Source organism: Oryctolagus cuniculus, chromosome 2 (assembly GCF_964237555.1).
Source record: "Oryctolagus cuniculus chromosome 2, mOryCun1.1, whole genome shotgun sequence".
Classification (NCBI taxonomy): domain Eukaryota; kingdom Metazoa; phylum Chordata; class Mammalia; order Lagomorpha; family Leporidae; genus Oryctolagus; species Oryctolagus cuniculus.
In genome coordinates this window covers 68637842-68663008 of record NC_091433.1, presented here as the reverse complement: position 1 = coordinate 68663008, position 25167 = coordinate 68637842, and the positions used below count along the sequence as shown (strand labels likewise).

Sequence of the window (25167 nt, the reverse complement as noted above, 5' to 3'; positions counted from 1 at the left end):
GCATCTGACATTGCTGACTACTACCTACCATGTTTGGAGCTGGTTTGATTGATTGTTCTTTCTATTCTGTGCTTGCTTTTCATGCTTGCTTCTTTTGGCTGTGCCAGGAGATACACTTGCTAGAGAAGTTTTTTACATCTTTCAGATGACTTGTGACCTGAACTGTACAGCAGAAGGTATCTGCTGAGATCACATAATTTGCCTCAGATTATGAGATCTAAAATAATAAAAGCATTGATTTTCTTTATTTTTTTTTTTATTTCCAGTGCTTCTCATTGCTCTTTTTTTCTTAGTATGCACGTGGTCACCCATTGCAGTTGCAATACATCCCTACACCTGTAGTTTTGGATTTGATTTAAAACCATGAATGTGTGTATCTGTGTTTTTTTGCCTTTTGGTTAGATTTAATAGTATAACTTCATCATGACATTAAGCCTCTCCTTTCTTTCCATTTCATTGATAGAAATATCTAAGCTTCAATGGTTTTGAAAGGTTTTTATCTAAAATATAGTTGGGGATACCTTTGAGTAGTATTAGTAAGACAGAAACTTCTGCATCATTAAGCTTTGTGTTTGACAACAATAGGAATACATTTATTTTCACATTGTGTGTAATAGACAGGAATGATTAAAGTTAACTACCATTATATTTATCAGAGTTAACATTTGTTTGTAGTAGTTATTTTATTAGAGCAGTATGCTCAAAGTACCATGAAATCTTTTTAATAATTCTGCTTTTAAGTGCTCAGTGATATGTCATACAGCTACTGCAATATAAATTAAAGAAATTTTAAGAACCTCTGAAAAAAGCAAATAGAAGGTAGTTCTTTGGCAATATTACTGGTTTTTTTTTTCTGTTTTTCAGAGTTATTGTTTTGCTTCTTCTCAGTAGCTACCTTAACATACAGGATATAATTTTGCTTTTAAAACACTCTGTCTCTCTAATTGGCCATGCTTTTCTTGTCTTCCAAAGTTCTAGCTCTTTGGAATCATTTTGATCAGTATATCAGAAGTCTTTTTTTTTTTCTCACTGCCATTAATTGATATATTTTTATATTGTGATGTGTTTTTAATCTTCTGTCTATTCTAATTTAAACTAGGTGGCAACTATGATAGTCACTTTGATGTGGACAAGGGCACTGGAACCATCATTGTTGCCAAACCTCTTGATGCAGAACAGAAATCCAACTATAACCTCACAGTCGAGGCTACAGATGGAAGCAGCACTATCCTTACACAGGTGAGTGAGTTACTAATGATGTGCTGTCTGGGTAGGGTGGAGATAGCATTCTAGTTTTAGGGCCTGCAGGTAGTGTGAACAGTTGAGTTGCCCTCTGTGGTTCTGACAACAGAAGTTAGTATGTTGTCACAGTTTTTATATCTACACATACCAAGAATTTTTATGGAGATAAAGAAAGTTAACTACAAACCATGATTTTGGGTTTTATGTGTAGTAAAGCAGTTTTGAACATTTTGACAGGAGACTTAAAACTAAACCACATTGTTATGCCATCAAAATTTCCTACTCAGGTTAATTTAAAGCATATCACTGTTAAGGATGAATTGTGCAGGTCATTTTCATTAAAGCTAGTTAAAGTGATTCATCTTCTAAGTCACTTTTCTTTGGGATCCCACCCTTCCCCCTTTGGCTAACAACCAGGGCTATGTAACAGTGACTGATAAAAGTGTTTTAATAATCCTTTTATTACCTTTATTTGTTCCAATCTGATGATGAAGAGGCGGTCAAATGGCTGGGATTTCTAACTTTAAATTGTAAAACCCTATAACGCAAACTTCTCATTTCCTACAAATTCTTTTTCACTGTGACTGTGGGCTGTTTGAGTTATACAAAAGGAACATTTCCTGGATGAATAAACATTATGGGATTTGGGGAAGAGGCAGAGAGCTATCCATTCATTCAACAGATACTTGTGTATTTGTTATAGGGCAGTATATTTTGGGAAGCTGAAAAGTAGGAAACAGAGCAGACAAAAATCCTGCCCACTTGGAGCTTACAGTAGAATGGTAGGAGCTAAAGGGTTGTATGGACTCTACCATATACTTAAGGAAGAAGTTAGACATTAGAGATTCTTATGCTGCTTAATTCATTTTCTAGCTTTAAATTAAACTATTTTAAATCTTATGTGTGCCTTCCTTTCGCTATATCTTTTAGTTGGATGAAGGAATAAAGATTTCTTTTCAATTAAGAAATACATAGATAATGCAAAGCCAGTTGTGAATATATTTATTCCTCTTTCCAAATGCCCCTGATCTTTAATGCAAGTAGAATTGATCCATATGCTATACTGTATGTTTATGGGGTCATTTTGAAATTGGTACATGAGAGTTCTAGTATATTGAACTTTCAATTTTGTCCATAGCTGTTCTCGTTCTAGAGACAAGCAGAATCAATTAATGTTCTCTCTTTAAAAATCAGCCCTTGGAATTTCCATACACTGTTGTTGTTGGTAATGTAAATTTGTATAAACATGGAAAATAATGTGGAAATTCCTCAAAAACCTGAAAGTAGAACTACCATATGATACAGCAGTTCTGCTGCAGGATGTATATCCAGAGGAACTGAAGTCATTATTGTTCCCAGAGAGAAGGCTGTGGAAGCCTTGGGATTCTTGTCTTCAAGCAAGAAAGAATTCAGGTGTGAGACAGAGAGCAGAGTAATAAGGCTTTCTTGGGGATAGGGCATCCATCAGAATGGAAGGGACAGAGAGAGAGCACCCAGTCACTCGGACTCGGGGAGAGGGAGGTTACATGGTTGAATGGAGAGAATACACCTGGGCAGGCCAGAGGGGGCGGCTCAGCAGAAAGGCAGAGGGCTGAGCGGGAAGTCCCGAAGTCTGGTTGGACTCCTTAGGTTTTTAAGGGAATCTGTTTACCCACTCCCCCTCTCCTCCAGGACGAAGGATGGAGAGTCCTGGCAGAAGGGTTTGTTGCGTGAAAATTAGCAAATTCCTCCCCAGATTTGCTGGGCCCAGGCAGAGTAGGGAGGCTTCCCTTAGGGCTTGTCTAAGAAGGTTTTATTGCCCCATGTTATCAGGTAACCCCTTTGGTCCTGAGGAGAGAGAATTCTCCTGGGAGCTTTCCTTGGAGAAAGGGCTGGGACCACCTGGGAGGTTATCAGGTTCTGAGCAGGACTTTGAAGTGCAAGATGCTGGGCTTCTGGAGCTTCTGCAGTGGGTGCTGGTCTTCAGGCCTTTCTCGTACACACATAGGCTCAATTTCTGACTTCCTGCCTAACAAGTATGTCAAAGAGACATCTACATTCACATGTTTATTGTAGCACTATTCACCACAATTATAAAATGGCTAGGAGTCCTTAGACATATGAGTGGCTAAATTAAATATAATTAGTTGTATCATTTAATATAAGTAAATTAGTTACACATATACAGTGGAATATTACTCAGCCCTAAAAAGAACGAAATGCTGTAATTTGCAGCAACATGGAGGGATTAGGTAGGCATTACATTAAGTGAAATGAGCAAGTCACAGAAAATAAATACTGCATAGCTCACTCATACATGGAAACTAAAAAATTGACTGCATAGGAATATAGAATAGTGGTTACCAGTGCCTATGAGGGACGTGGGGGTGGGATGGGGAGAGGATGGTTGATGAGTAGAAGATGGAGAAGGAATGCCTTCTGTTGTTCTGCAATCTACTAGGATAACTAAGATGACAACAGTTAACTGGATATTTCAAAAGAGCTGGTGCAGAGGATTTTGAACATTCCCAGAACGAAGAAATGAAAAATGTCTGATGTGACAGATACTCCAGTTACCCCTATTTGTTCACTACCTGTGTACATGTATTGAAATGTCACATTGTACCCTGTAAATATGTACAATTACTGTGTGTCAAAACATCTTTAAATTTTTTTAAAAAATTAAATTTTAGAGCTTGAAAGTAAGAGTAAGAACATCAAGAATGGTAATGAATTCAGTGGGATAATTCTGAGAGAAAGGGTTAAATAATATAAACGGCATTGTACCAGTTCACAAAGTCCACTGACCAGAAATATAACAAAGGAAACTTAATAAGCAGTGAAACTGGCCCTGTGTGCCAAGCATTCTCATTATGAAAGATAATACATATACCTGCAGCATTTGTCATTCACTACATAAGCTAATTAGAATATACCTCTTTCCCAATAATTGTATTTTTAGTTAATGCAGTTGAAAAGTTAGTATGAAATAGTTGTGCATTAACTATAATTTCTTTTAAATCCAGGAAAAATGTATATATTAATTTTCTTTTCCTTGGGGACACAGAATATCTTAAATTTCCATACTTTATTTAAATTCATTTCCATAACTTATTTTGAGTCATTTTCAGAAGGTCTTGTTATCCCAATGAATTGCTGGCAGGGGAAGGTAGTCAGAATACAAGAGAAGAGATTACAGAGCCCAGGGTGACCTGGTAAGGTGTGGGACAAAGGGAACAATCAGTAATTAGGTTTAGGTTTCCAGTCTGGGACTGAGAACAGGGTGATAGGGATCTGGGAGGGATAGAGCAGCAGATACCACTTGGAGAGGAACACAGGACTCCAGCCTGTGTTGATAAGGTGCTGGAACACAGCAGGGTGAATTTCAGTTTGTAAGTAAGACTCAGGAACCAGTAGAGCAGGTTTTGTGCATCCAGGTCTGTGTCTAGAGCTGCCAGATTTGAGGGGGTTTAAGAGAACACTATCCGCCATCGGCCAGCAGAGCAGCAGTGAGAGGGGGCCATCATGCAGTGCCAGTGTTAATTCAAGTCATATCACTTCACCTTTACCTACAGAGAACTTAGCAAATCCAGTTAACTTTTTTTTTTTCCCCACTTTCTCCGGAGCATCAGCACTGTGCACTCAGGAGCAGACAGCTCGGCTTGAGTCTCCTTTTCTGCTTCCGCTTTCTCATCTGTGACAAGACAGTAGTGATAATCTCCCTTCTCTTCTTCTTATGAGTAAGATGACACACAGGAGGCTAGCTCATAAAGAAAACTCTTAGAGCCTGTCTCACAGCATGCACTCAGACAGGTGCAGCTGTTGCACATCAGCACTGGTCTGGGCTCTTGTCTCCCTGTTTGACATTTGATTTACTGTCCTGTCTCTGTTCTCCATTTCTGCAGTTCATCTGGTACTGTCTGCCACCAGAATGATTATATTCTGGTAAAGGTGACGTCCCTCTGATCAGAAGATTTGAGGTCTTTCACCAGTCTTAGCTCAGGGATCGTGATTCCATGTTTTTTTATTTCACTTTCTTCCCGTTCCTTTCTTATATTGTCCCTTAGTTGCAATTCCATCTCTCTTGCCTCTAGAAGAGAGAATGGTTGATTACCTCTCTTGCCTCATGATTTTACCAGGCTCATGATTTTACCAGGCTCTTCTCAATACCCATTCATCTCTCCAACCTAAAACCTGCTGAAGCAAAATGTTGTCCTCAAGAGCTTTCTGAATGTCCCAAACAATATCCAGACTCTTAAAAACTTATGTGATAATGCATGAGACAAAATTAGGCTTTCTGTGTGGAAGATGCTGTCTAGTGAGTTTGAAAACTTCACAAAAAGAGGCAGGCACTGTGACATAGTTGGTTAAACCATCCAGCTTGGGTGCCTGCATCCCTTATTAGAGTGCTGGTTTGAATCCTGGCTACTCCGCTTCCAATCCAGCTTCCTGCTCATGCAACTGGGAAGCAGCAGATGATGGATCATGTTCCTGAGTCCTTGCCACTTATATAGAAAACCAGGATGGGGTTCCTGGCTCCTGGCTTTGTTTTTGGCCAGCCCTGACAGTTGTGGCCATTTGGGGAGTAAACCAGTGAACAGAAGTTCTCTTTCTCTGCTCCCCTCTCCCTCCGTGACTCTGCCTTTCAAATAAGTAAATAATTCTTTTAAGAAAAGAAAGCTTCACAAGACAGGTACTGTTAACATATTTATTTACAACCTCAGTCCTAGATAGGCAAGTGATGGGCATTAAGTGCTTAGTATACATGTTTCAATGGAATCACCTTCTTAAAACTGATTGGTTTGATTTTCAGCTGTCTGTTTGATAGTGATTAATTCATCTTGGTATAAGATTAAGCTTCCCTGCCCAGTGCTCACTCTGTGGGAAAAGTGATTTTTAAACGTATAGTGGAAATGAGTAGATAGTAATTTAATTTCGATTACCACTGACCTTTAAAAGTGAGGCGATATTTAGAGTTTTAAATGTTTGTATAATTTTCACATAAAACCCTTGTGTGGCATAGTGAGTGCAGTTAGTATTCATAACAAATTTTTTTTTTAATCACTGGGATGATTTAATGTTCACTATCATTATTATTAAAAATAACAATAATAATGCAATAATAAAAGTTTATATTGACAGGGCACTTTAGGATGTTCTAACTATTTTAATACCTTCATTGAATCTTTTTTTTTTTTTTTTTTAATGAGCATAAATTTCCAAAGTACAGCTTATGGATTACAATAGCTTCTTCCCCCCCCCCCCCATAACTGCCCTCCCACCCACAACGCTCCCCTCTCCCACTCCCTCTCCCCTCCCCCTTCACATCACAATTAATTTTCAACTATCTTTATATACAGAAGATCAATTTAGCATATGTTAAGTAAAGATTTCCACATTTTGCTCCCACACAGAAACACAAAGTAGTATTCATAACAAATTTAAACTTACACAATCATTGAGAAACACCAGAATGCTCTTCATGGAAAGGCCTGTGTTCATAGTTTTGGCTAATGTGGTTAACAGCTTTGCCTATGCCTGCCTAGGACTTTGGCCTCCTGTGCCATTTGCACTAGCAAACCCCTTTGTTCTAATATGAACCAACCGTGTTGACTTCTTGTTCATAAACAATAACCATCTTTTATCAGTAAGGATTTCTACTGTGCCTTACCTATTTGCCTCCTTTCACTTTGAAAATTAATGTACTGTCAAAATAATTTTTTGTATTTTTTAATGTAGTTTAGGGCTGAGTTTTAAATTTATATTAACATTTATGAGGGTTTATCTTTTCAACCTCTTTAAATTGGTTTTAAGAAATAAACATGTTACTACTTATACATGTTTTAAAGCAATAGAAATATGATTTAAAAACACATTTGTAATTTGCGTTATTAAGGAATTTGAACTCTCAAATATTTGAGAAAGTTAGATAGTGTAACCATCTATTTAACTCTCTTCAATAGCTTGGTAGTTACAGATTCAAATTCAGTATAGGGAATTAGTCTTTTGTTAATCCTAGTGTTATAGATTATCTCATGTCTTTACGTGAGTAATTATCTCTAGTCTTTACATGAGTAATCTATAGATTTCTTCTCTGTGGAGACCTGAGGAATGAAGCCAACATTTTAGAAAAAAATTTTAAGTGAGCACAGTATTATACTTGTATCACCAAAGTTAGTTTCAAGGATTTAGAAATGTCTTGATTACTCATATTTAAATAAATAATAGGAAGTTTTAAAAGATATTTTTGCTTCTAGATTTTTATTGCTTTTATTTCTCATATTTACACTTCATTTTGCTTTAATGCAAAGTTTTTTTCAATGTACTAATGATTTTTTCCTGCCAATTTTAAACTATTATAGCATCCTAATATGGAATAGCCATATGAGTTAATTGTTAATTCATTGTAGGTATTCATCAAAGTCATAGATACAAATGACCACCGTCCTCGGTTTTCTACATCAAAATATGAAATTGTTATTCCTGAAGATACAGTGCCGGAAACAGAAATTTTGCAAATCAGTGCTGTGGATAAAGATGAGAAAAACAAGCTAATTTATACTCTGCAGAGTAGTATAGATCCATTGAGTCTCAAGAAATTTCGTCTTGATCCTGCAACTGGCTCTCTGTATACCTCTGAAAAACTTGACCATGAAGCCATCCACCAGCATGTTCTCACAGTCATGGTAAGGCGTTCAGCTCATTCTGCTACTTTTTGGTTACTGAAAGGTTTTTTGTGTGTGTGTGTGTTTGAGGGTGATTTTTAATCAATTATAAGGAAAAATCCCAACAGGATTAACAGTGTGTTGATTTTTTTTAGGTACGGGATCAAGATGTCCCTGTAAAACGCAACTTTGCAAGGATTATTGTTAATGTCAGCGACACGAATGATCATGCCCCATGGTTCACCAGTTCCTCTTATGAAGGGCGGGTTTATGAATCAGCAGCTGTGGGTTCAGTTGTGTTGGAGGTTACCGCTCTGGACAGAGACAAAGGAAAGAATGCTGAAGTGCTGTACTCAATTGAATCAGGTATTTTAGGAGCACTCATATTGAGTTTTAACTTTGTACTTGTTAAAATGCATTTTTTATTTCCTAAAAATAATTCTAGATGTTGAAGCTTTTCTATGTATCACTACAAAAATTGCTTAAATTGTCCTGTAGCTGCCGGGTAAACTTTTAACCTATTAGAGAGCAAAGATAGAGTTCTAATTAAGTTTGGATAAAGTTCTTTGGAATTTACTATGTTAGCATAACTTGTAGTAAAGAAAATCTTTATTTGACTGATATATTTGAAATAATAACCATACAGTCATTTTCCTCCACAATGTTGATTAACTGCAAAACACACTTGGGAAAATGCTGGCTTAGTAATTTTAACATTTTGCTTTGTAGTCAGAGTATTTTCGGCAGAGCAAGAAATACCATGAAAAAGACCTTACTTTACTCAATTCTAATTGAATCAAATCTAGAAAGAGGGTGTCATGTTCCTCTTACCTCTTCCAGGTTTAGCTTTTAGTTCGTTTGTTTGTTTGTTTATTTTTTTCATCCCCAAGTGCCTTTAATAGTTGTGTTTCTTTCATGGAATTGGGTTGTTGCTGTGGATCACAGAGTTAAGAAGAAATACTGGAGAGGTTAAGGGCCCTGATGGGTTGGGCTTGAGTAGCAAAGGCGAGGAAGACCTGGGCAATCTTTCTAGGTATGAAAGGACAGGATATCCAGAGTCTTGCTATTGATAATGAAGAGGAATATCATCAAGAAGCTGTCATGGCAAAGTGAACTGTTTTTTTTCCCTCTTCTTTATCCTGCTGTTCACCCATTCTTTTGTCCATTCAATGGATTAATTAATAATTTAGCTCATTTTATGTGCCAGCAATCACATTAGGAGCATTCATATTTGTGCTTGGTAGGTGGAGGTTATTAACATTAGTCCATTCTTATACACGAGTCCTGCCTCTGACTGGAATAGGGAACTGGTTTAGAGCGTGTGATGTTTGCAGTCAGAAATCATGGCTTTGCTTTGGGATTTCCCCAGCTCATGCCACATTGAGATGGCACTTTATAGTTTTCCTCAGTGACAGTGGTAGTAAAAGGAATATATTGTCTTTCATTCCTCTGTATTTGGAATAGTTTTAGAGAATTGAGATCTTCTCCTTAAGTTGACTTTTTTTTTTTTAAGTTCATAACTACATATTTAGAAATTACTTCTAGATATTAGAATTGATAGAAGTATAGATTATCTGTAGATTATATAATCAAAATCTGAAGAAATGAAGGATAATTCTAAAAAACTTACTGTTCTAAGAATTTAACAATTTTTATTTATTAACATGCTTGCTATTGAATTTGTTTTCCTTAAAACTACCAACTTGAGTTCATTACTCACAAATAAAAATCTCATCCAGTGCCCATGATTGCAGAGTTAAAATGTAGTATAGTTAGTGTCTTGGATAAAGATAACTTTTTTTCCCACTGGTTTAGAAATTTAGCATTTAGAAAAACAGTACATTCCATTTGTGCATGCCTGAGCATTTCAGTAAAATAATTTTTTATAGACAAACTGGCTGAGTTTATGTAGGAGAAAATGTTAAACTTTCCCTTAGCTTTCACATAATTTCAACAACTGGGTGGTTAAAATATGATTGTTCATGTCTGAGTAAAGGCATGTGCATTCTTTGAATACTTTCAGTGACTGATGGGATTAGTAATTTGGTATTCTAAGAATGGAACTCTGTCTCCTCTAGAAATGGATAGTACCAATGGCCTTTTCAAAGGGGAGTAGCATTTCTTTGACAATAATTTTAGAATTTTGATAATATAAAAATTATGCTAATAGCCACTTTATAGGGAAACACTACCATTAAAATGCAGAGCTGTGGATCTCTATTCGTCTGTTGGATGAATGTCAAATGTTCATACTGCCTTTTTTTTTTTTTTAAAAAAAAAAAAAAAAAGGATTTATTTATTTATTTGAAGGAGTTTCACAGAGTGAAGGAGAGGCAGAGATAGAGAGAGTCTTCCTTCTGCTGGTTTACACCCCAATTGGCTGCAATGGCTGGAGCTGCACTGATCCGAAGTCTGGAACCAGGAGCTTCTTCCTGGTCTCTCACGTGGGTGCAGGGGCCCAAGGACTTGGGCCATCTTCCACTGCTTTCCCAGGCTATAGCAGAGAGCTGGATGGGAAGTGGAGCAGTGGAGGCTACGGCTTTACCCACTGTGCCACAGCGCCAGCCCCTCATACTGCCTTTAATAACAGCTCATTGATTATCACCTGCTTCTGATTCCTGTCAGATTAAATTTAATAAAGTTCCAAAGACTAGTGATAAATTCAGTGCTTAACACTGCATGTTTAATTAAAAGCAATTTATTGAGTAAAACATTTGGTTTGATTAGTAGTCTTGAAGGACAACAGAATTCATTAAACGATTTTCAGTAACAATCAAGTTATGCACTAGTGACACAGTACTGTACATCAGGCCGTATGATGCTTTCTTTATTTCTTTAAAAATTACATGGTCAGAGCTCTACTTTGAAACAGTTATAACTGGAAGTGGAAGGCACTAGGTAAATGTATTTATTGATGACAATTGGATTTTTCCACCAAACTTAGGTTAAGTGTTATTGCACTTGAAACCTAATAGAACTGGCCGTGCTATTTTTTTTTTTTTTTTTTTTTTTTTGACAGGCAGAGTGGACAGTGAGAGAGAGAGACAGACAGAGACAAAGGTCTTCCTTTTGCCGTTGGTTCACCCTCCAGTGGTCGCCACGGCCAGCACGCTGTGGCTTGCGCACCGCGCTGATCCAATGGCAGGAGCCAGGTGCTTCTCCTGGTCTCCCATGGGGTGCAGGGCCCAAGCACTTGGGCCATCCTCCACTGTACTCCCGGGCCACAGCAGAGAGCTGGCCTGGAAGAGGGGCAACCGGGACAGAATCCGGCGCCCCAACCGGGACTAGAACCCGGTGTGCTGGTGCCGCAAGGCGGAGGATTAGCCTAGTGAGCCGCGGCGCCGGCCGCCATGCTGTCTTGTCAGCAGGTCCTCACTGCACATGCGCAGCATGTCTACCATGGGAAGAAGCAGACTCCTGCACAGCTCTTTTTTTTTTTAAAGGTTTATTGATTTTGAAAGGCAGAGTTACAGAGAGGAGAGAGAGAAGAAGAGACAGAGAGAGGTCTTCCATCCGCTGGTTCACTCCCAAATGACTGCAAAGGAGCTGGGCTTATCTGAAGCCAGGAGCCAGGACTTTCTTCCATATCTCCCAGGCAGGTGCAGGGGCCCAAGGACTTGGGTCATCTTTCACTGTTTTCCCAGGCCATAGCAGAAAGCTGGATTGGAAGTGAAGCAGCCAGGACTCGAACTTGCACCCACACACCCATATGGGCTGTGCCCCAATGCCAGCCCCTGCATAGCTCTTTTTCATAGGCCCTTTGGGAGATACTTAAGTATATAATATAGCAATAGTTTAAGAGCCAAACTAATTAGCTTGTTTTCGAAATAATTGCCCTTTTGAAAAATGAAGTGGAATTTTAGATTATTTAGAAGTTACTAATATTTCAATTAAAGTGAATGAGTAACCCCCCCCTTGCTAGTACTATCTCTCAGATTCATTCACAAGTTCTGCACATGTATTTCGCTGTTTGATGAATGTACCTATTCGCAGGGTCTTATTCATGCCACTCAGTGGCCCTCATAGCTTTCCACAGACATGATGTTGCTCTCTCATCTTCGGCTCTGATGGTTTCATCTGCATGTGTGTAGAATCCGTATATTACATCACCATCAGGATTCTTATTTAACCTTCTTGTTATCAGTGATAATCCCAGAGCCATTTTTATCAGAATCAAGATACTCCAGATAATAAAGACTGTGTCTGAATTTCACACGGCTGGGGATGAGCAAAATTGGAAAGAAAAGACAGGTGAAGAGACAGAAATGACCAGGCTGGATCGGGAGTTCCAGGCAGGCATCACTGTCGCAGTCACACTCAGTAAGCAGGGCTGTTTAGGTAAAGCCTAAATGAATGAACAGGTGGAGAAACGGTGAGAACTATTCCAGGAGAGGACACACCACATACAGAAGCCCTAAAGTGAGACAGTGCTCTCCTGATTGAGGAGCAAAGAGGCTTCCAGTGTGGCTGGAAGGCAGCAAGAGAACAAGTTGTGTGGAAAGTCGTGTGTCCTAACGCTGTCAGCAGTGTGGCAGGTGGGCTCTATCCATCCTTCATTTGATGCCTTGTGTGTCTGAAGCTTCACTAGCAGCATAAGATTTCAGTATACAAACTATGAGAAAAATACATGTAGATAAGGGAATGTGAAACATAGATCAGCTGCTTCATTGTTAGTATAGACATGGGGAAGTCTGAGGGGCAGCGATGAAGACAGTTGCCAAAGATTACACAGTCTGCTGTCAGGCCAAACAGACAATCCGTCACAATTTTAGAAGGTGGGGATGACGCATAGGTAGGATGAAAAAGGGCTCTTCAAATTCTGATGACTGCCTAAAGCACAATGACAAAGAATCTGAACTCATTGATTCTCACAAGTACAGACAGGCCGGAAATTAGTGTCTGAGCAGCCTGGCAGAGGCAGTGGGACCTCTTTCACAGGCTAGGGTTCAGTTCAGAGCTTCCGGGCCTGGAGAAAGCCTGTGCCTCATCCCTGTGCAGACTGAGGCACTGCCCTGGGGCCTGGATGCAGAGCCAGGCAGACTTAATGAAAACCAGACTAGGTCTGGCCTCAGAAAAAATTGTCCTGGATTTTTGGAAAATGTATTAAAGGAAGGAAAAGACTGTTAGAGGAAGTGTTTATTGTTAATGATGTAGAGGAAGAACTGCTTGGTTAATCTCCTGGATTGCAGACCACACTAAGTAGGTTTGGTCTGTGCAGTGCCATACTGATTGCAATGCTAGAGGAAGGAGAATTTGAGAATACAGTTAAAAGGCAAGTGAACTCTGTTTTGGGTAAGTGTAATTTTTCACATGGGAAAAATAAATTCAGTGCATGCTTGTTTATCAGACAGGAAAAGGATTGAGGGTTCTGGATCTACCAAGTCTAAGGACCCTCTGATTGCTGTGTTCCATCCAAAAAGGCTGTAGAGAACTGCTGGATTTCTTCCAAGAGATTTCAGTTGATACATAAAATGGAATTGTTGTGGAGTACATTTGCAGCTAAATATGTGGTATAGCCTGGAAACGTTAAAAGAAAAGCAAGTAAACAATGTAGCCTACATCATTGTCAGCTCCAGCACTGCTGACATTTTGGACCAGATAATTTTTTTATTGTTGTGAAGGCTGCCCTATGCCTTGTAGGATGTTTATCAGCATCCAGTACATCCTCTGCCTCTAAGCTTTGATAATCAGAAATGTCTGCAGACATTGCCAGATGTCCCCTTTGGAGCAAAGTTGTCCTATTTAAGAGTCTTTGTCCTGACAAAGACTAGGAAGGCAATATTGTTGAAATCTTCATAACTGGGGTGGGTTACACAAACTTACTCATCCTTGAATATTTAAAATAAGGAAGAATTTTTTGAAGCCTAATTTAAATTTTGTTAGTGAATTGAAATCTTCTCCTTCATAGTAAATAAGAATTTTGAGAATTAGCAGATGATACATGCTGAAAATACGAATGTATTCCAGAAAGATTTTGAGGTACTCTTGGGAAATTAATAACTGAACTGGCTAAAAATGAAATGAGTTGAAAGTTTCATTCCAATATTCTTATCCCATGAATTTTTAAAGATATTTTTACTTGTTTCTGTTTGTCCTTCTATTATTCCTTGTATTTTTCTCTGATGTGTATTTTTTTCTCCCCTTCCCAGGAAATATTGGAAATTCTTTTACAATTGATCCTATCTTGGGCGCTATAAAAACTGCTAAAGAATTAGATCGAAGTAACCAAGTGGAATATGACTTAATGGTCAAAGCTACAGACCAAGGCAATCCACCAATGAGTGAAATGACTTCTGTGCATATCTTTGTCACAATTGCTGACAATGCCTCTCCTAAGTTTACATCAAAAGAATATTCTGTTGAAATTAGTGAAACCATCAGCATTGGGAGTTTTGTGGGGATAGTTACAGCCCATAGTCAGTCATCAGTGGTATATGAAATAAAAGATGGAAATATAGCTGATGCTTTTGATATTAATCCACACTCCGGAAGTATCGTCACTCAGAAAGCTCTGGATTTTGAAACTCTGCCCCTTTATACATTGACAGTACAAGGAACTAACATGGCTGGGCTGTCCACTAATACAACTGTTCTGGTGCATCTACAGGATGAGAATGACAACTCACCAGTTTTTATGCAGACGGAATATATAGGACTCATTAGTGAATCAGCTTCAATTAACAGTGTGGTCCTAACAGACAAGAATGTCCCACTGGTGATTCGAGCAACTGATGCTGATAGAGAATCAAATGCTTTGCTTGTTTATCACATTGTTGAACCATCTGTACACAAATATTTTGCTATTGATTCTAGCACTGGGGCCATTCATACAGTACTAAGTTTGGACTACGAAGAAACAAGCATTTTTCACTTTACTGTACAAGTTCATGACATGGGAACACCACGTTTATTTGCAGAATATGCGGCGAATGTGACTATACATGTAGTTGACATTAATGACTGTTCTCCTGTGTTTTCTCAATCCTTATATGAAGCATCTCTCTTGTTGCCAACATACAAAGGAGTAAAAGTCATCACTGTAAATGCTACAGATGCTGATTCAAGTGCATTCTCACAGTTAATGTACTCCATCACCGAAGGCAACATTGGGGAGAAGTTTTTTATGGACTACAAGACTGGTACTATAACCGTACAGAACACAACTCAGTTAAGAAGCCGCTATGAGTTAACCATTAGAGCTTCTGATGGCAGATTTGCCAGCTTTACTTCTGTGAAAGTTAATGTGAAAGAAAGCAAAGAAAGTCAGCTAAAGTTTACCCAAGATTTCTACTCTGCAAAAGTTATGGAGAATTCCACTGAAGCCAAGACATTAGCTGTCATTACTGCTATTGGGAATCCGATCAATGACCCTTTGTTTTACCATATCCTGAACCCAGATCGCCGATTTAAAATAAGCCGCACTTCAGGAGTACTGTCGACCACGGGTATACCATTTGATCGTGAACAGCAGGAGGCATTTGATGTAGTTGTAGAAGTGACAAAAGAGCATAAACCTTCAGCTGTGGCCCACGTTGTTGTGAAAGTTACTGTAGAAGACCAAAATGATAATGCACCCGTGTTTGTCAACCTTCCCTACTATGCTGTTGTTAAGGTGGATACTGAGGTGGGCCATGTCATTCGCTATGTGACTGCTATAGACAGAGATAGTGGCAGAAATGGGGAAGTGCATTACTATCTCAAGGAACATCATGAACACTTTGAAATTGGGCCGTTGGGTGAGATTTCATTGAAAAAACAGTTTGAACTCGACACCTTAAATAAAGAATACCTTGTCACAGTCATTGCAAAAGATGGTGGAAACCCAGCTTTTTCAGCTGAAGTCATCGTTCCAATCACTGTTATGAATAAAGCCATGCCCGTGTTTGAAAAACCTTTCTACAGTGCAGAGATTCCAGAGAATATCCAGATGCACAGCCCAGTTGTCCACGTGCAGGCCAACAGCCCAGAAGGGTTGAAGGTGTTCTACAGCATCACAGAGGGAGACCCTTTTAGCCAGTTTTCTATTAACTTCAATACAGGAGTTATAAATGTCATAGCTCCTCTGGATTTTGAGTCCCACCCAGCATATAAACTGAGCATCCGAGCAACTGACTCCTTGACTGGGGCTCATGCTGAAGTCTTTGTTGACATAATAGTGGAAGATATCAATGACAACCCGCCTGTGTTTGTTCAGCAGTCTTACGCAGCAACCCTGTCTGAGGCATCTGTAATTGGAACATCTGTGATTCAAGTTAAAGCAACAGATTCTGATTCAGAACCAAATAGAGGAATTTCATACCAGATGTTTGGAAATCATAGCAAGAGTCATGATCATTTTCACATAGACAGCAGCACTGGTCTTATTTCACTAGTCAGAACTTTGGATTATGAACAGTTCCAACAGCATAAGATTTTTGTAAGGGCTGTTGATGGCGGCATGCCCCCACTGAGCAGTGACGTGATTGTCACTGTGGATGTCACTGACCTCAACGATAATCCACCACTCTTTGACCAACAGGTTTATGAAGCCAGAATTAGTGAGCATGCTGCTCATGGGCATTTTGTGATGTGTGTGAAGGCCTATGATGCAGACAGTTCAGACAGAGATAAGTTGGAGTATTCCATTCTGTCTGGCAATGATCATAAGAATTTTGTCATTGACAGTGAAACAGGGATTATCACACTCTCAAACCTGCGCCGGCACACCTTGAAGCCATTTTACAGTCTTAACGTTTCTGTTTCTGATGGAGTTTTCAGAAGTTCAGCTCAGGTTCATGTAACTGTAATTGGAAGCAATTTTCACAGTCCTGTTTTTCTTCAGAATGAATATGAAGTGGAACTAGCTGAAAATGCCCCCTTACATACCCTGGTGATCGAGGTTAAAGCAACCGATGGGGACTCTGGTATTTATGGTCAAATTACTTACCACATTATAAATGACTTTGCCAAAGACAGGTTTTACACAAATGAGAGGGGGCAGATATTTACTTTGGAAAAACTTGATCGGGAAACCCCAGCAGAGAAGGTAATCTCAGTTCGTTTAATGGCCAAGGATGCTGGAGGAAAAGTTGCTTTCTGCACCATTAATGTTATCCTTACAGATGACAATGATAATGCACCACAGTTTCGAGCAACCAGGTATGAAGTGAACATAGGATCCAGTGCTGCAAAAGGGACTTCGGTTGTCAAAGTTATTGCAAGTGACGCTGATGAGGGATCCAATGCTGATGTCACCTATGCTATTGAAGCAGAATCTGAAAGTGTTAAGGAGAATTTGGAAATTAACAAACTCTCTGGTGTAATAACTACAAAAGAAAGCTTAATTGGCTTAGAAAACGAGTTCTTCACTTTTTTTGTTAGAGCTGTAGATAATGGGTCTCCCCAAAAAGAATCTGTAGTTCCTGTTTATGTCAAAATACTTCCACCAGAAATGCAGCTTCCGAGATTCTCAGAACCATTTTATACCTACACAATTTCGGAAGACATGCCTATTGGCACAGAGATAGATCTCATCCGGGCAGAACATAGCGGCACCATCCTTTACAGCCTGGTCAAAGGGAATACTCCTGAAAGTAACAGGGATGAGTTCTTCGTGATTGACAGACAGAGTGGGCGGCTGAAGCTGGAGAAGAGTCTTGATCATGAGACAACTAAGTGGTATCAGTTTTCCATACTTGCCAGGTGCACTCACGATGACTATGAGGTGGTGGCTTCAGTCGATGTTAGCATCCAAGTGAAAGATGCCAACGACAACAGCCCGGTCTTGGAGTCCAGTCCGTACGAGGCATTTATCGTTGAAAACCTGCCAGCAGGAAGCCGTGTCATCCAGATTCGGGCGTCTGATCTAGACTCGGGTACCAACGGCCAAGTCATGTACAGTCTCGATCAGTCACAGGGTGTAGAAGTCATCGAGTCTTTTGCCATTAACATGGAGACAGGCTGGATTACAACTCTGAAGGAACTTGACCACGAAAAGCGAGACAATTACCAGATCAGAGTGGTTGTGTCAGATCATGGTGAGAAGGTTCAGCTGTCCTCCACCGCCATTGTGGATGTTACTGTCACAGATGTCAACGACAGCCCACCACGATTCACAGCAGAGATTTATAAAGGAACTGTGAGTGAAGATGATCCCCCAGGTGGGGTAATTGCCATCTTAAGTACCACCGATGCTGATTCTGAAGAGATAAACAGACAGGTTACATATTTCATAACAGGTAAAAAAAATTCAGATCAAATGGTTTAATTTAAAATTAAACTTTATTAGAAATACAAATTCTGCAGTATGAATTTTATGGAAATTGGAATGGAAAGTGGTGATTTTTAGTTACAATATCTAAAATAAGTAGAAATGATATCTTATATTTCAGATTCTTAGCAGAGTTAACAGTTGTTTCATTAAGCATTATTTTTTATGGCTCTGTTGAACTTTATACTTAATATATAGTAGCAGCACTAAAAAGAAATAACTGTAGATTAATAATTATTGTTGAGTCTTTATATTTTATTTGCTGTATATTCTATTTACCTTTTTTGTAAATAGCAGCTAATCTATGCCAAATTTAAATTAATAATTTTAATACTTAATTTTTTGAAACCATAACATTGTGTTTCTTGTTTACAGTTTAATTTTCTTGTTACCTGTTTCTCCTTTTATTTCAACAAATTTGAGTGTCATATTCTGTCATTGATTTAATAGGAGGTGATGCTTTGGGACAATTTGCTATTGAAAATGTGCACAATGAATGGAAGGTCTATGTGAAGAAACCTCTAGATAGGGAAAAAAGGGACAACTATCTTCTGACCATCACAGCAACTGATGGCACATTTTCATCAAAAGCTATAGTTGAAGTGAAAGTACTTGACGCAAATGACAACAGTCCAGTTTGTGAAAAGGTAGGCCCCTCTTTCCTAATGTGTGTGTAATAAATTAAATTTCTGTCTTAACCCTTTCAATAGGACTGTCACTTGATGCTGTGCTGTAATTAAAATGTGTTTCATGTTATAATTGCTTACTGTTTAAACAGAGGTGTTAAATGGGTGAAGATTTGAAAAAACTTAACTTTTGAGGAATGCTAAATAGGGCAAAAAACTCATTCTAAGAAACTGTAGATTGTGGTCAAGGTTACATGGTATCTGACCCTAAAAGTACTTTATAAACTCTTCATGAAGGGGTTTTCTATACCTAGGGAAAAAGTGACTGGGGGAGAGAGGCGGGATATTATCTCTAACAGATCATTTTGGGGGTACTTTTTGTACACACTAGAGAAACCGAGAGGTTAGTGATACGGCTCCTGCTCCTTTAAAGGAGCGCCTCATTTAATGAGAGAACAAAGTATAGAGCAAAGAAGGGCTCTTTCCCTCTGAAGCTTAAGTTGAGGATGTGACGGGAGCAAACGTGGTCACTGGAGCTACGGGGAGAGGAAGAGCCATGCAGAGACAAGGCTTAGGCTGAGGTCTGAGAGGGAGTGATTAGATGATCAAGAGGAGAAGTGAAAGGGCAGGCGGCGTGAGCCATAGTTGCAGATGTGGGAATGGTAACTTGGTTTGCCAGAAGTGGAGAATATGTCATGGGAAAGAAATTTGGGGAAGAGAGCAGTGAAGGTTCATTCCAGGGAATGTTTACTCTGTCCTAAACAAAATAAATTCTTTGAATCCTTTTACAATTCAGAGATGGAGATAACATGAACCAAGAGTTCCTTAATGAAGTTCAATTGGTGTTATTGTGTCCATTATTTAGATAAGGAAGAGTGAAAGATAATAGGACAGGCAGAAGTGACAGAAGGAATAAAAGGAGAAGCTGGTAGCGTTCAGTCCCTGCCCTGTGTGACAGGCTGGCAAGTGTACTGAGTTAAGGCTGATTTTAATATTGTTGGAGAAAGACCCTGGCAATGACAAAGATAAGCCTGGAAGGGAATTGGTTTTAGAGGAAGTATATTGAGTTTCATTTCAGATTTGTTCTTTTTAAGGTAATGAGATAATGAGTTAAACTGTTTTTTTAGAGATGGTAAGATAAGGATGGATATTAGGGGGAAATATGTAAACTTGGCAGTTTCTGTAGATAGTTGATAATGGATTTATTTGAGATGTTATCAACAAAATGGGGGAAAAGGGGAGATGGCTATTTCCAAAGGGAGAGGGAAGCAGAGACGGAAGACAGACAATGACACTGATGCAGTGCCATTGAGAGTGAAGGAGAAGAGAGTTTCTATGAGCTAGGGTGACAGGCAGAGTTGTGACATCACTGGAAAAGATGGGTGAGGCAGGTGGCAGACCATTTGGGTTCTGCGACTGACTTGGAGATGGTGGTGCCAGGATTGTGATGTGCATGGACACTTGAGTGGGATTCAAGAGGATGCATTAATGAAGAGTGATCTTGGGCTAGCCAAGAAGGTGGAAAGTGAAGGATGGAAGAAGAATGGTGAAGACTTGGCCAGGTGGAAGGGAAAGTGATGGTGAAGAGGGACAGAGGAGCTGGAGAAGGCTGCACGGTGAGGAAGCATGAAATAATATTGTAGCTGTGGGAAGTAACAGCTGCTCTCGCCGACATGCCTACTGAAGATTCAGCCATGAAGGGGAGGGGCATCTGAGGGATGAGGAGCTAATTTCAGATGTGAATATGTACCTCTTGTGAACATGGATTATGAATGGGAATAGATTACCTCTTCTAAAAACCAAATGTGTATATATTGTCACTTTTCACCCCTTTCATATTATTTGGAACTGATACAATAGTTTTGGGAATAACAAAAGGACACTAGATACTTGAAGTCATCAGTGTTGCAACATGTTCTGTGTCGTAAAATATAGCTCACCTGTAATTGAACTTCTGCTAAGAAAGTGAATTCAGGAAGCTGTTAATCTATTGCTCTTCGGGTTTCATTTATGGCATGGGTTCCTGAATAATTGGAACTGGAAACAGTAGTTGGTTAAGTTTGAGAGTTAGGGCAGGTGTGAGGAAAGGAATCAAACAGTAACAGCAGGGCTTGAGCCTTGCCTATCCTCTAGGGAGTCAGAGAATCCTTGTTTTCTCTCACAACACAAAGATTTCTTCTCTTCCAACCACAATTATTTGGTGGTACATTAGGAATAATCACATGCAATAGATTCCTATATTTGAAAATAAGTGGAAATGATGTAACAGGTATTTATTCTGTCTAATTTCTAGGTAGGTGAGGAACACTACTTAAATTTTGTCCTAAGAATTAAAACTGAGCTAAAGATGAAACCGACTCAGTGGCATACTCAGTGTTGTGTTGGTTAAATGTCCTGCCAGTCTCCTTCAGGGATATAGTGTTGGGAACTGTTTGCGTGGCATTTCCTTGTTTTACATGTGTACTGCATGAAAATTAGTTTTAAAAACTCTATGGTTTTTAATTGCCCGGGTTTTCTGTGGCCTAAGTTAAATGTCTTTTTCATTATTTCTTTGACAGCCAGGCTGATTTTTAATGTTTTTACACTAATGACATTGTTTGGAATCTTTCTAGACTTTATATTCAGACACCATTCCTGAAGACACTCTTCCTGGGAAATTGATCATGCAAGTCTCTGCTACAGATGCAGATATCCGTTCCAATGCTGAAATCACCTACACGTTATCTGGTGCTGGTGCAGAAAAATTCAGACTAAATCCAGACACAGGTAGTGATGTGGACTGACACACATAACTGTGTATTTTAACAAAATTATGTAGGGGGGTGATTTTAGATCATATATAAAATCTTAAATTACATTTTATCTTTTTCAAATTTATTCTGATGCTTTGGAATTGATATTTTAGAAATCTAAATAGTAATCGAGATTGTAAAATTTAGGGTGAGGTGGAAAGTCTAACATTGACAGTATTGCTACTTGAATTGAGGAGTTGAAATTTAGAAATAGCTACTAAATTTTTTTAAAAAGATTCAGGCATTAAAATATATCACATACTTTCTGTTTTATCCATCATGCTGTCTACTCTTAGCATATTTTCTTGAATTTGTGAACATAAATTTATAGTTTTATTTTCATAAGACAGAATTCCTCATTTTTATTCATTTTTAAATTGACTTTTGTTTCTCCTGCAATTTTGTTGAAATTGGGATCAGTTTTCTAATATTAAGCCTTTTAATTTTTCTTCTGAAGAATTAACTGTGAACTTATGAATCCAATTTTGGAGAATATTAAAAAAATTATTTGTTAACTTAGGTAGTTGTTTTTCTTTTGCAACACTATATGTAATATAAGAGGCCCCTGGCCTCAGATCTGTATGGCTTTAAAGAGCTAGCCTGGCAGGGTTTGAAAAACTGCTTGTAGTCCTTGTCTGTAAGCCTGCTGAACAGGGGTCTTTCTGTTTTCTACCTGTCGTACTCTAGTGGAGCAGTAAGCCTGTGGCTATAAAATAAATTAAAAATGTGTTATTTCAAAGGAAGGAAGGTAGAAAGGAGGATGGAGAGGGAGGGAAGTATCATTATATTTTTAATATTCTATCTATGAACTATGTGTTCCCTTTATATTATTAAAAAAGAATAAAGGAAATAAAGAAGAAACAATGTAGACTCAGTGTGCTCCTGCAGCTGTGAGTCTTGACACTGGTGACACTGTGCTCTGGAGGAAAGCCCTCACTCTGAAAAAGGGAGGACATAAGATGCACAGTTGCTGTTCACATCTTAGATTTCAAGTGAATTCACTTACTTTTGTTTGTTTTTAGGTGAACTGAAAACATTAGCCCCCCTTGATCGTGAGGAACAAGCAGTTTATAATCTTCTAGTCAAGGCCACAGATGGAGGTGGAAGATTTTGTCAAGCCAATATTGTGCTCACACTAGAAGATGTGAATGATAATGCACCTGAATTCTCTGCTGATCCATACACCATCACTGTGTTTGAGAACACAGAACCTGGAACACTGTTGACAAGAGTGCAGGCCACAGATGCAGATGCAGGTACCCTGTAGAAGTGTGGATCCTAACACTGCCCACTGAGATCTTGGGAATTTCTGTGTTGACACATATCCCAGATTCAGCCTCTGTAACTCTTTGTGCATGTTGAATAGCTCATCATGTGGGTAGAATGAAGTCATTAGGATACTCAGGGTTTTTTTTCTTTTAATTTATTTATTTGAAAGACAAAGTTAGAAAGGGAGAGACAAAAGAGATAAAGAGAGATCCTCCACTCATGTGCAATGGCCAGTTTGAAACCAGGAGCCTGGAACTCCATTCAGGTCTCCCTTGTGGATGGCAGGGACCCAAGTACTTAGGGAGGACATCTTCTGCTGCTTTCCCAGGCTCATTCGCAAGGAGCTAGATCAGAAGTGGGGCAGCTGCAGCTTGAACCTGTGTACGTATGAGACGCCAGTATCACAGGCGGCATCTTCACTCACTGTCCCTCAACACCAGCCCCTCAAGTCAGCTTTAATGAGTGTTTATAATCTCGAAGTTGCTCCTAGTGACCATACTGAGTCAGGTATTTATGGTGGCACTAAAATCAGTGGCTTTATTAATTAATATGGAGATTAATTATTATTTTGTGACTAAACCACTGGTTACATAAAGAAGTTTTGATATAATAGAAACATAACAAACAAATACTGTTGTATAAATTTCATAAATCTTTCAAAATTTTTTATGGGGAAAATAAGACTAGGATATACGTTCATACCATTTTGATAACAGAATAAAGTGACTTCTTCAGACATACTAATGCTGAAGGAATCAGAAGAATGGTAGAAATGTTGCTTTTCAAATAATTATCACTGAAGCTCAATAGTAAATTTCAGTTTAAAAGGTCTGTTAGGTACTATAATGTGGGCACCTGTATAAAATCTGTGAAATAATTGTTTTAATTCAGTATGTTGTTAATCTAAAACTTCGCTTTTTTCCAGATCATATTCATAAGAATTTTTAAATATGTGTACTTGCACATTCCCTTTTTAAATTAAGTTTAAATTCAGTGGTACAAACCCTTGTGATGTGATTTCATGTCTCAACAGGATTGAATCGAAAGATTTCCTACTCACTGATTAACTCTGCTGATGGACAGTTCTCCATTAATGAGTTATCTGGAATTATTCAGTTAGAAAAGCCTTTGGATCGAGAGCTACAGGCAGTGTATACTCTTACTTTGAAAGCTGTAGATCATGGGTTGCCAAGAAGGTTGACAGCTACTGGCACTGTGGTTGTATCAGTTTTGGATATAAACGACAACCCACCTGTGTTTGAATACCGCGAATATGGTGCCACAGTGTCTGAAGATAGTCTTATCGGAACAGAAGTTCTGCAAGTGTATGCGGCAAGTCGGGATATTGAAGCAAATGCAGAAATCACCTATTCCATAATTAGTGGAAATGAACATGGAAAATTCAGCATAGACTCTAAAACAGGTAACTACTAAATAAATGAGAGGAAGCCCTTTTTTCTATACAAAAGTAGATTTGCCTTATTATTTTACCTTTTATGAAGTGACAGTTCACATAAATATCAGTAGATGTCCTAAAAAGGTAGAAGTCAAGTTTTCTTTTTTGCTGTTATTTAAAGTGGGATTAAAAGTGATTTTAAAGACTTAAGACTATAGACCTAGTTAATAAAATACATTTCTGGCATATCCCTTATAAGCTACAAGCAAATTAACTTAAAATATAAAACTGCAGTATTGCATACCATTGGTTGAGTAATGATGTGTGGTGTTGCAAGTTAGTAAAGATAAGAGCAGGTGATAGTAGGGGACTTGCATAAAAAATGTCTTTGTTCCCCCGTATCAAATTCCTCTGAAGGAGCTTCCCAAGTGAAACAGTGGGTTCGCCTCTTTGATCTTGGTTTCCACAGTGGATATCTGATAGCTGATTAAATTGACTTCTTTATAATAGTTATGTATGTAACAGTTGAGATACTTCAAATCACACAGAAAGATTATCTACAAGGTCGAAAGTGATAGGACCTGCTGACTTTTGCTGCACAAGTACTTTTGTAGTCTAAAATAGCTGTGTCTTTGAACATTGTAAAAAATTGTTGCATTCGGATTTTGTGACTCCTGTGTGTGTCATGTAAAGAATAAATGTCTGGTGATGTTATTTTAAAACATTTTTAATAGATATCATGCAATTACTATTTTTAGGGCTCTTTTACCCCCTTCTCTTTTTGATTAGGATGAGCATAATGAAGTGAATTGGAAAGACATTAAAGGGATTGTGAAATCAGAAATTTCTAAGAATAAGACACAATAAGTAAAGGGATTTTTTAAAAGAGATTAAATAAAAGGATATATATCCCTATTTTAAAAAATATGGAAAGAAAAGGAAACTAAAA

The 25167-nt window shown here is 38.5% G+C and overlaps 1 protein-coding gene across 11 annotated transcripts in view; it reads left to right on the top strand.

The window, feature by feature from the left end:
- Nucleotides 1–25167, top strand: part of FAT1 (FAT atypical cadherin 1) — a 131882-nt gene that overhangs the window by 83333 nt on the left and 23382 nt on the right. For 7 of the 11 annotated variants that reach the window (XR_007914547.2, XM_051833569.2, XM_051833552.2 and 4 more), the window contains exons 7-15: nucleotides 108–176; nucleotides 1100–1239; nucleotides 7632–7907; nucleotides 8042–8252; nucleotides 14036–18103; nucleotides 18586–18782; nucleotides 21374–21527; nucleotides 22576–22809; nucleotides 23856–24245. Coding sequence is in view for 10 of the 11 variants with exons in the window: in XM_051833569.2 (XP_051689529.2) it covers nucleotides 108–176; nucleotides 1100–1239; nucleotides 7632–7907; nucleotides 8042–8252; nucleotides 14036–18103; nucleotides 18586–18782; nucleotides 21374–21527; nucleotides 22576–22809; nucleotides 23856–24245 (5739 nt within the window). In the remaining variant the exon portion in view is untranslated. The remainder of the gene's footprint in view (nucleotides 1–107; nucleotides 177–1099; nucleotides 1240–7631; nucleotides 7908–8041; nucleotides 8253–14035; nucleotides 18104–18585; nucleotides 18783–21373; nucleotides 21528–22575; nucleotides 22810–23855; nucleotides 24246–25167) is intronic. The other 4 variants (XM_051833580.2, XM_051833573.2, XM_070068424.1 and 1 more) reach the window with 1 other exon arrangement.